The 10754-nt window shown below is 40.8% G+C and overlaps 2 protein-coding genes across 3 annotated transcripts; both read left to right on the plus strand.

Moving 5' to 3' along the window:
* The first annotated feature begins 384 nt into the window (after nucleotides 1–384).
* On the plus strand, nucleotides 385–1870 carry LOC129743020 (uncharacterized). Its single transcript, XM_055734965.1, has 3 exons — nucleotides 385–426; nucleotides 578–1825; nucleotides 1864–1870. Exons 1-3 carry the CDS (start codon nucleotides 407–409, stop codon nucleotides 1868–1870), a joined length of 1275 nt encoding a protein of 424 aa, XP_055590940.1. The 5' UTR covers nucleotides 385–406.
* Nucleotides 1871–1979: 109 nt separating this feature from the next.
* LOC129744895 (uncharacterized protein K02A2.6-like) lies at nucleotides 1980–9574 on the plus strand. Of its 2 annotated transcripts, XM_055737651.1 has the most exons (3): nucleotides 1980–2885; nucleotides 3109–6482; nucleotides 6543–9574. In XM_055737651.1, exons 1-2 carry the CDS (start codon nucleotides 2700–2702, stop codon nucleotides 6454–6456), a joined length of 3534 nt encoding a protein of 1177 aa, XP_055593626.1. In that variant the 5' UTR covers nucleotides 1980–2699; the 3' UTR covers nucleotides 6457–6482; nucleotides 6543–9574. The 2 variants fall into 2 exon arrangements, with proteins under 2 accessions (XP_055593626.1, XP_055593625.1); XM_055737650.1 differs by having other exon boundaries at nucleotides 3109–9574.
* The last annotated feature ends 1180 nt before the right edge of the window (nucleotides 9575–10754 follow it).

Here is a 10754-nt window from a genome sequence, read left to right on the forward strand (position 1 = left end):
GTGCGACAGGCCACGAACTAAAAAAAAAAAAAAAAAAAGAAGGAGGATGAATAAATAAAAAATATTGATTAGATTGTTTACAATCAAAAGTCAACTTGCGACAGGCCAAGTTCAATTCGACTCATGCGACAGGTCATGAATTGAATCACTAAGAATCGAGCAACTATTATGTTTAAACTTTGCACAATTGGACAGTCAGGTTGTTTCGTGCGGCAGGTCACGAAATATAAGAGTATTAAATGAACAAAACTGGATCTCACCAAATCTGAAGTGAACTTTCAGCAGGTAAAGTGCAAATGGATCAGAGTAACACTCACATATAAGTGATAACATAGTAGGGCAAATTAGGCGATAACGATTTAAAAAAAAAAAAATAGACTAAAATGATCAAAGGATTAGAAGAGAGATGGTTCGAAATTCGACAAGGTTTGGATAAAGTGGGAGGTTAAGCAGCATTTATATCGTTTAGCAAAAAAAAAAAAAAAAAGACAAGCATACCCTTTCAAATTGTACATTACCAATCTGCAAGTTGAAGTTAAAGAAAATGTTACTGATACTTTGGTACATCTTCATTTAGGTGCACTTCGACCCCAAGGAAAACAAAATTGAAGATGAAAGTTATGGCGAAGAAGTTGGCCCGAGAAAAGTTGCGTTTGGCGGATTTGACGGCTAAGGTGCAAAGACTGGAGGAAGAGAACGCAACACTGAAGAGTCATACAAAGTTAGGAGATAATGATTTTGAACCCTGCCAAATTGAATCCGACGGTAGTGAAGTTCTTGCATCCACTAGTACTCAACGGGTTGGATCAAGTTATAAACCGGGTGAATCTCGTTTAACGTCCTCTGTCAACCAACTAGCCATATCGTCTATTTTGATTCCCGAATGCAAACCTTTGGCCAGTGATACTGAAATCCACAGGCATACCTTTGAAGCCTGGATTGAGCTTTTAAATAATTATTTGGACCTTGCCGGAATTGTTGACGAACCCACTAAGTTTACGATTTTCAAAGTGAAGGCTGGCAGTCAGTTGCTTCAGGTCTTTAAGAACACCAGCTCTTCTACTGGGGACCCCGACCCTTGCCTTTTTCCCTTTTCTAATGCTGTTCATCGATTAACTCTATATTTTGGCTCTACATCGGGTGTTATGCTCAACCGACGAACGCTAGCTTCGATAGTCCAAGGCGTTGAGGAATCAGACTTGACATTTATCAACCGCGTAGCAGCCACTGCTCGATTGTGTAATTACGAAGACCGCGAGTTTGCTGAGATAGTTGGAACTGTAGCTGAACGTGCCGTTCATAAAGAAGTTAGAGTAGCCGCATTCAAAATGATGGGTCGCCAAGGGACATTCACACAACTGGTTGATAAAATCAGAGAAATTGAGGCTATTCGAATCAATGAAAAGTGTTTTGAACTTAAGCATAGAAAGCAAGAACCACTAGTACTAGCACCCATCGAAGTCGACTCGGCAACCCAAAAAAATGCGTCAACCAGTGGCTTTCGTCAAAGATCCACACAAGAGTACATGGGCTATGATCGCCAAACATCAGGACCGCAAAACAAACCGTACGGAAACAACGATTGGCGTACTTACCGTGAGGGATTCAGATTTACCAGAAGGCCATACCCGCAGTCCGCCTATAAAGCCAGAGGCATTCACGAATTAAACAGAGGAAGGTTCGATACTCGTAGAGACAGCAGATTCCGTTCCCCCGCGGATTTCAGCACTAACAGAGGAGACTATCAACGCAGTGTTAAACGATCCAAATCCGGGGACTATCATGATCAGCAACAAGGCAATCAATCCATCGACAATCAAGCAAGGTGCCAAGGATGTGGAAGCGTTTTCCATCACTATAAAGATTGTAGTAGGGGAACATGCCCTATTATGCGCCACCTAAGCGAATCGCTCATTTTCTATGTATTCCACGTACAAATTGTGTTAAAAATGGGTGTAATCGTTGAAGAAAACTGTTTTCTACAAATTCCTATGATTTTTCATTACTCAAATTGCTTTAGTTTCTTCAAAAACATGATTTTTAAAAACCATATTCAAAGCCACAGAACAAAACTGTGTTGCGAATACGCGCCGCTGTGTATTCAATACGCGCCTAGCAGCCGAACACACCCGAGAGCAGCCGAAGACCGAAAACACACCAATACTTACAGACACTTTGACTGAAAAGAAAATCAAAATGGACTAATAGAAATTTAACAAAAAATGAAAAATAGATTTTTTGGGCTGAATTAACGCTCAAAATATGGTTTTAGACTTTTTGTTCATTTTCAATGAAAATTGGCCTTTTTGAAAAATTAATGCTATTTTCAGCCTACTACGATTGGCGCGTTATAAAGAGCGCATGGGCCGTGATAGAACATACCCATGAAAAGCATACCTTAGCGAGTTCAGTATGATTTTTTAGCATAAAATCATAATTTAGATTCTCCTCTATCGATGTGTCAGAAAATATTGTCTTATTCGTTTTTCTCTGCTCGGTGACACCTTATTAAAAGTGTTTTAAAATTTAGATCGAAATGAAGAAAAACCAAAATTGTGAAATTATTACGACACAGGGGCATTTTAAGGGAAAATTCATACTTGCCATGACCAATCTCAGCATTTAAAACAAATTGGTAATATTTTGCAGGCTTAAAATGTGTCAGATTCTTCAAAACAAGAGTGGCGCGTATTAGCCACATGGGGCGTTATATGAACTTTTCCCCTACTTGGGAACTGACGTGCTACGGTTGTAACAAAGTTGGACACATCAGAAGGGTGTGTCCGAACGCAGGCTCCGGAATAAAGGGACATCCATTGCGTCCGTTGGAAACAAGAGAGGTTCCTCCTGAAGTTAAAACGAATGACAACGGTTCGGATGATCGAGTAAGTGATAAATCTGAGAACTAATTTTTATATTTAAAAGGGTTGTTGAAGCGTTGTTCTTTTCCTATTTCTGTCGAATTTGTTCATCTTGTCACATGAAACAAAGGTTGTGAAGAATTGAAATAAATCTTGATATAAAACTGAAAAAACTCTACAAGAGCGTTTATGTTTTTTTCCTTTACCATAACATAATTCCTAATCAGGCTCCGTCTTACATTGGCAGATTATGATCGGGAAGCAGATTTGCAATACGGCTGACGATCCTTTCATGCTAGCTGTCATCAATAAGGGTGTCAGCGATGGAACTTTATCAGCTACAGTAGCGGGAATGCCCTGCTCTTTTCTAGTAGATTCGGGCGCTCAGGTGAACACTTTCACGTTTGATTTATTCGAAATTTTGAAAAACGATACCAGATACAAGAGTGGCATCATCAATTTAGAATTCGGAACGGATGTACCATTGAAAGGGTACGCTTCTAAACAAGATATTAGCGTTGTTGCTACATTCGAAGCACTGTTATATGTGAGTCCGGATCGGCCTGTACTGCTCGAAAAATTTTACGTGGTGAAAGAAACCAAGGCACTTTTAGGAAGAACGACCGCGCTGAGATATTCAGTATTGATGTTAGGCACAAAAGTTCCAATAAGCATCGAGGTAGATCACACCGGCCTCAACGAATTTAATAACATTGGTCACATTGCCAAGAAAATTTTTCCGAAATTCAACATTCCACCGGTAAAACTAAGTTTTAGGAATCCAGTAGCACCTTGCCGTAACATCTTTACAAATATCCCCCAAGCTTTAAAACAAACAGTTCAAAGCAGGCTGAATCAATTAGTAGAAGCGGAAATAATAGAGCCAGTTACTAACAACATGAACATGACCTTTTGTTCTTCCATGCTAGTGGTACCAAAAGGAAAACAAGACATTAGACTCGTTATAGATTTACGGGGTCCAAACAAGTTTATCGATCGTACGCCATTCGCTATGCCGACATTGGAATCTATCCTAGCGAATTTGAATGGAGCAACCTGGTTTTCGACCATCGATCTGACCAATGCTTACTTCCACATAGAGCTGGATCAGGATTCAAGGCACCTCACCAATTTCTTCACGGAGTTTGGAATATACAGATACGTGAGGTTGCCCTTCGGTTTGTGTAACGCACCGGACCTTTTCCAGGAAATCCTTCAAAGGAAAATTCTGGGCGGATGTAGAGGAACTCATAACTATCTGGACGATATAATTGTGTTCGGTAGCAGTAAAGTCGAGCACGATGCAAATTTGGAAGAAGTTCTTTCCCGCCTCACACAACACAATGTGAACTTAAATCTGGCAAAATGCGCATTCGGGAAGCAGTCCGTAAACTTCTTGGGCTTCACAATAACGTCAGACGGATGGAAGGTGTCAGATGAAAAGCTTAAAGCAATCGAAGGATTTCGTCGACCTAGGACTTGTGGCGAAGTAAAAAGCTTTCTAGGCTTGGTCACGTTCATGGATAAATTCATCCAAAATCGAGCGGACTTGACTAGAAGTTTGAGAGGTTTGGCGAACTCTAACTCTTTTTATTGGAGTGAAGACGAGGAAAAAGAGTTTGTTTATCTGCAAAACAGCGCGTTGAAAACGATCAGATTGCTAGGATATTATAGCACAACAGATCCTTTAGAGCTTTTTGTGGACGCCAGCCCGATAGGCCTCGGTGCGGTACTTGTCCAGTTTGATAATAAAAATATACCACGTGTTATCTCTTGCGCATCGAAATCATTGACACCCGCAGAACAAAGGTATCCGCAGACGCAGAAGGAGGCATTGGCAGTAGTCTGGGGAGTCGAGCGCTTCAGCTTCTATTTACTCGGCAGATCTTTTATCGTACGAACCGATGCTGAGGCAAATGAGTTCATTTACAACAGCAACTTTAGACTGGGTAGAAGAGCATTGACTAGGGCGGAAACTTGGGCGCTGAGGCTTCAGCCTTATGATATGAGAATCGAAAGGGTTAAGGGGGAGAAAAATGTTGCAGATGCCCTCTCACGTCTCATTGAGAATACTAAGGAGGCCATCCCATTTGACGAGGACAACGACAATCACTTTCTTTTCTCTGTGGACGCGGGGATAATGAGCATAACTTGGGAAGAAATTGAACGAGCTTCTGAGTCTGATGCCGAGCTGCAATCACTGCAAAAGGCTCTAGATTCCAATAAATGGCCTAAGGAGCTTCGTAAGTTCGAGGCTCAGCGTAACAACATCTACAGAATTGGAGCTCTGCTGTTCAAAGGCGATCGATCTATTCTTCCCGCCGAACTACGAATTAAAGTTTTGAAATATGCACATGGTGGACATGTTGGAGAATCAGCTATGAAAAGGATCATGCGAGAGTTCTTCTGGTGGCCGGGGATGTCCGTAGATACCATCGAGTTTGTGAAATCCTGCGAAACTTGTGCTATTCTGGCCAAAAAGAACCCACCACTACCTTTGTCTTCCCGAGTTCTTCCTGATGGTCCCTGGGAAGTGGTTCAGATTGACTTCCTCTCAATCCCAGGTTGTGGAACGGGAGAGTTTCTGATTGTGGTTGACACTTATTCTCGGTATTTATCAGTAGTAGAAATGAGGCAGAAAGACGCTGAAAAAACTAACGCGGCGTTATGTGAGATCTTTAAACTCTGGGGATGTCCATTAATACTACAGAGTGACAACGGCCCACCCTTTCAAAGTGACTGGTTTATAAATTTTTGGGAGAGCAGAGGCGTTAAAGTTAGAAAAGCGATCCCGCTTTGTCCACAAACAAACGGTAGCGTCGAAAGGCAGAACCAAGGACTGATTAAGGCAGTAGCGGCGGCAAGAATAGACGGCGTTAATTGGAGGAAGGCGTTGCAAGAATACGTCCACAAACGTAATACACTGGTTCCACATTCACGGCTCGGGGTGACGCCCTTTGAGTTAATGGTGGGATGGAAGTACCGGGGATCGTTTCCATGCCTCTGGAACCAAAACGACAAGAAAAGCTTGGACCGTGAGGATATTGAGGAAAAGGATGCGGAAGCTAAATTGGTTAGCAAAAAATACGCAGATACTGTAAGAGGAGCAAGAGAAACAGACTTAGCAGTAGGTGACAATGTTCTTTTAGCACAAACGAAGAAATCGAAAACAGATCCTACTTTCTCGTCAGAAAAGTTTAAGATAGTAGCAAGGCAAGGTTCTAAGTTCGTAGTTGCTAGCCAGTCGGGTGTTCAATACTCTCGGGCCATCAAAGACATTCGTAAAGCTCCCCTACAGGCAGTGCCTTCGGAAGAAACACTTAGCGGCGAGAAAGATTTAGATTCTCCAGAAACTTCGACGAATAGTGTGAGTCCAGATTCAGCATCAACCCATCTAACATCAATGGATTTGTTATTTGGATGTAAAGCGAGGTCCAGCGAGTTAGCTGTCAGCCCAGAGGAAGATGCTCCTTGCAGCTCACAGCTATCACAACATCCGGAACCGGGTTTCTCTTCATCCAGACTTCGACCCCGCGACATGGTAAGAAGACCAGCCAGATTCGATGAAAATTACGTATTTTCGATCTTCAACTAGAGTACAGGAGAAGGCGAATGTGGTAGGTAGTGCTTGGAAACAGAAAAGAACTAATGTGTTAAATTAATTTCTTTTGTGTATTGCAGAAAGTCGCGGCTGAACTGTTACAATATATAAAACAAAAATATGAAAACACTGTTCAATCGCTTCAATGGGTTTATTACATTCAAATTCGTTACTGATTTATGGAATTTCGATATTATTGAATTGAGAAAAATGAATGTAAAATACTTCCAGGAACATAGCAAGAAAATTACAAACGAGTTGTTGCAGTGTATGAGAGAACATCTTCGTTAATGACAATGCTTTGAATAGTATCTAGAGAATGAAAATGTATGCGTCACATCACAAGAGAGAAGAGAGTCGTGTCGTATGAATGGAATGAGCGAGTGTTCTGTTAGAGGGTTTAGGAGTTCCGAGTCAATGTGGTACATTCAAAGGTGGGGATGATCTCAAATGTTCCCGAGAAGGAACTAAATCTTGCAAGGAAATCTGTATAAAATATCAAATTGTGTGTGTAAATTCTTTTGATCTTCACCTATCCAGATATGGTACCCCAAGGGTTGTTCAAATTACTCCCTATTATTTGCAACAAGTGTTTGTGAGAGCGAATTGAAAGACCGTTGAGTTCGAGATTCGGGTGTTGAGCGTTTACAAGTCATTCTGTATTCCAATTTTGAAGGCAGTGGTTCAGTGGTTTTGTTGGCGGTCGGCGAAATGGAAAGCCGAAAGAAAGGTTTAAGACGAGGTTACCACAATACCAACTTCGGCTTCCAGGATTCGCTCTTCGAATAGAGTATGAATACATTTAACTATGCACTCTGGAACTTGCAACCCACGAAGTTCCTGGATGAGGATATCTACTTCCACGTTGTCGTAGGCGCTTTGTATGTCAACGCTGCATAAAACCACATGCTCACGGCTATTAAGTGCATCAGTTGCAGACTCGATTAGCGGACAAAGGGCATCCATGGTTCCTTTACCCTTTCTAAATCCACATATTTCATCGGGGAATATATGACTACTCTCGATAAACCATTCAAGTCTCTCCTTTATCATCAGCTCGAAGACTTTACGAAAGCATGAAGCCAAGGCTATGGGACGAACGCCAGTCACAAAATTAATGTCTTGATCAGGTTTTGGAATGGGAATCACCTTGAATATTTTCCATGCTCGTGGAATATTTCCGTTGTTGGCCACCGTATTATAAATGGTTACTAGATGCCTTAAGGCACTTAAGGGCAAGCGATTAATTACCGAATAAGTAATCCCGTCAATTCCAGGCGCCGAATCTTTTCCAGATTTTTGAACTGATAGAAGGTCTTTTAAAGAAAACAACATATTTGGAGAGTGATCGCTACATTGACAATTGTGGAATTCTGGAATTTGCTTCTTCACAGAATGAGGGGCTAGTTTTTCGAGTAGGTCATTCATTACGCTTTCTGGAACAGTTTTTCCGCTAATCGTTGATCGATTCTTAAACCTTTTAGCTAAACGCCATAATGTATTCAGGGACGTAGAACTATCGAAGGAATCACAAAAGTTATGCCAACTTTTAGTTTTCTTTTGTCTTACCATGTTGCGAAATTTTCGTTCCTGTTCTTTATACTGACAATAACTTTCTGAAGATAATGTTGTTTTCCATACTCGAAACGCTGCACGTGTTGCTGACTTTGCTGCACTTAATTCACTGTCCCAGTAGGGTTGTGATATTTTAGACTGGCACGAATTTCTTGTGCGACTAGGCGTGGCGAAAACGAGAGCATTCCAAATATGCTCAAACAATTCTTCAAAACCAATCGCTTGAACATCCCAAAGAAGATCATCAACTTTGTTACTGAAGGCTTCCCAATCAATTCGTGATAAGTTGATACCTGTCCGATGATGCAGCACATTGACAACATTAGTCCCGAAATGAATCGGAAAATGGTCACTTCCATTTGGCGACTCGTCGATGTTCCATTCAAAATACAGACTTAAACCTGACGAAACCAGTGTGACATCTATAGCGCTCCACAACCGGTTTACGTCAAATCTAGTCGGGCGGCCGGTGTTTAAGACGACAAGATCACTTGATTCCAAAGCGTCAGCTAGATGTATCCCACGTGTGTTGTCAGATGCGTTTCCCCACAGCTCATGTTTCGCGTTAAAATCGCCTCCAATAATACATGGTTTCGGAATAGCGGCAAAGAACTCCTCAAACTTTGATCTGGTTACCGTTGCTTGGTGATGAATATAAATGGACACTACAGTTACTGTTCCTAGACTACACGTCAGTTGACAAGCCGTATGCTGAATGTCAAAACGACCAGGAATGTGGAAGGCGGTAGGCTGAAGCTCTGATCTAACAGCAAGTGCAAATTATTGAGGAGCAACCTGTCGGGAAATTCCTAATAATTTCGGACAGCATGAGCAGCTTGAAAAGTCTTGCGTGCACTAGACCCTCTGCCAAAAACCCGTTGGCATGGTATGAAATTAAAAAAACGACAATAGCAATCGCATGCAAAGGATCAGAAGTTGTCTTCATGTGGGTGCCATCGCACAGAGGAATCCCTCTTAATGAATCAGCTGACCAGGAAGCCAAAAAAGCTTGCACCGAAGGGACTGCGGACGACTATACCTTAACTTCGAACGATAGTTCATTTCCGTGCCAATCACGTTCGAGACAACTGTGGCAATGCCGATGGGACTCTGGAACCAAAGGCCGCTTTTGTCATAGTATTCTAAAAGAAGTGTCTTTGCAACCATGGTTCCAAAACACAGAATTAACAAGGAGACAAATAGTCATATTATCGAAACTCATCAGCAATCACTCACGATTGCCAGCACACCTACATCGTAACCGTATCATCGCAAACGCGAGCTGCGATTGTGGCGCAAATAATGCAAATCCGGACCATTATCTATTCAGCTGCCCAAATTATGGAGATAGAAGATGGCCTGTTTGGAAAATTCTACTAGAAAAACGAATAGCTCCTGACCTTCAATTAATACTCAAAACCAAAGATTTCAAATTGTATAAAAGTATAGCGGATTTTTTCATAGATTGTAACATAGATATGTAAAAACATTATCTTTCAAGTAATTAACACTTGGCCGGCTATGTATTAGAGGTTAAGCCAGTAGTAGAATAAATTAAAAAAAAAAAAAAAAAAAAAAAAAAAAAGAAAAAAAAAAAAAGAAAAATATGTAACTTGCTTACTTCCGAATGTTCTTGTTTTTTTTCTCTCTCTTTCTTTTGGCTGTAGACCTTGGCGAAGAATAAAAAAGACGATTTACCGAGAAGCAGAAGTTTTTTTTTCCACCCATCTTTCGAAGTAAATTTACCTTTTTTTCATTCACTTGGCAAAAAGGTAAATTTTACCTTTTTTTCATTCAACTACGGGAAACTTGAAATGTATATTCAACAATGTGAATTCTCCCACATTCACTCACAAAAATGGTAAAACTGGAACTCTAGCCAATCCAAGGCTGCTAGGGGGTTGAATGACATCCAGATGTTAAAATCGTGCGAGGACCAAATAAATGAAAAAAAAATTAGAAAAAAATTTAAAAATTTAGAAAAACAATCCAAGGCTACACTACAGTGCACTGGGCTGAACCCAAGTTTATAGAAAAGAAACATCGGCGCGTTCGTAAATTGTTTTTTTACGATCGAAGTGACGCTGGCATTCGTTAATTGAACAAACTGTATGCAAAAGCATTGGGTGGTGATTTAACATCTACCTACCAAGAAAAATCGATGCATCACCCAAAAAATCAATTTACAAACGCACCGTTATATGCAATTTGAAAAAACCAATTCGTCATAGAGTTGTTTTTGAAATTTCTCACGCCCACTTGCTGAAGGTATACAAATGAGACAGGATAAATAAGGTCAAAATCTTTCAGTACAAAAGTCGGGTAGCCGGTCGACAAATATGGTCGTTTTTCAAGTTGTTTTTCCCAAAACTGGAAAGTGTGAACCAACCAGCATATCACAAAAAACTACGGCAAATAGGACTCTAAACCCTTCTGCATTAACTTCTAAAAGACTTCATGACCTAGGTCTTAAGAATGTCTGACATCCAGCGTGTTAATGGAAGACTCTTATTTTGATCATTTGAAAAAATGGCAGCCTTCTCACTTGAGCTACGGTACGTATCGCATCGTGTTTTCAATAGCTGTGAGCAAAACAAACTTACCCTTTTTTTCGCTTAATTTTTCATACTTCCTTCGGAGCTGAAATATGACCCCCGGTGAGGATAATCCGGAAAACCAAGTTGAGGTTCAACGGGTTAGAAAATATCCCGAAAAAC

The sequence above is a fragment of the Uranotaenia lowii genome, chromosome 2 (assembly GCF_029784155.1).
Source record: "Uranotaenia lowii strain MFRU-FL chromosome 2, ASM2978415v1, whole genome shotgun sequence".
NCBI classification, from domain to species: domain Eukaryota; kingdom Metazoa; phylum Arthropoda; class Insecta; order Diptera; family Culicidae; genus Uranotaenia; species Uranotaenia lowii.

What these genes read in the sequence shown, in the direction of transcription:
- LOC129743020 (XM_055734965.1), top strand. Translation starts at nt 407, where the DNA reads ATGGTTCGAAATTCGACAAG. An exon ending in ATGGTTCGAAATTCGACAAG is followed by an intron (nt 427 to 577) that starts GTTTGGATAAAG and finishes ATCTTCATTTAG; the next exon opens with GTGCACTTCGACCCCAAGGA.
- LOC129744895 (XM_055737650.1), top strand. Translation starts at nt 2,700, where the DNA reads ATGGGGCGTTATATGAACTTTTCCCCTACTTGGGAACTGACGTGCTAC. An exon ending in ACAACGGTTCGGATGATCGA is followed by an intron (nt 2,886 to 3,108) that starts GTAAGTGATAAA and finishes TTACATTGGCAG; the next exon opens with ATTATGATCGGGAAGCAGAT.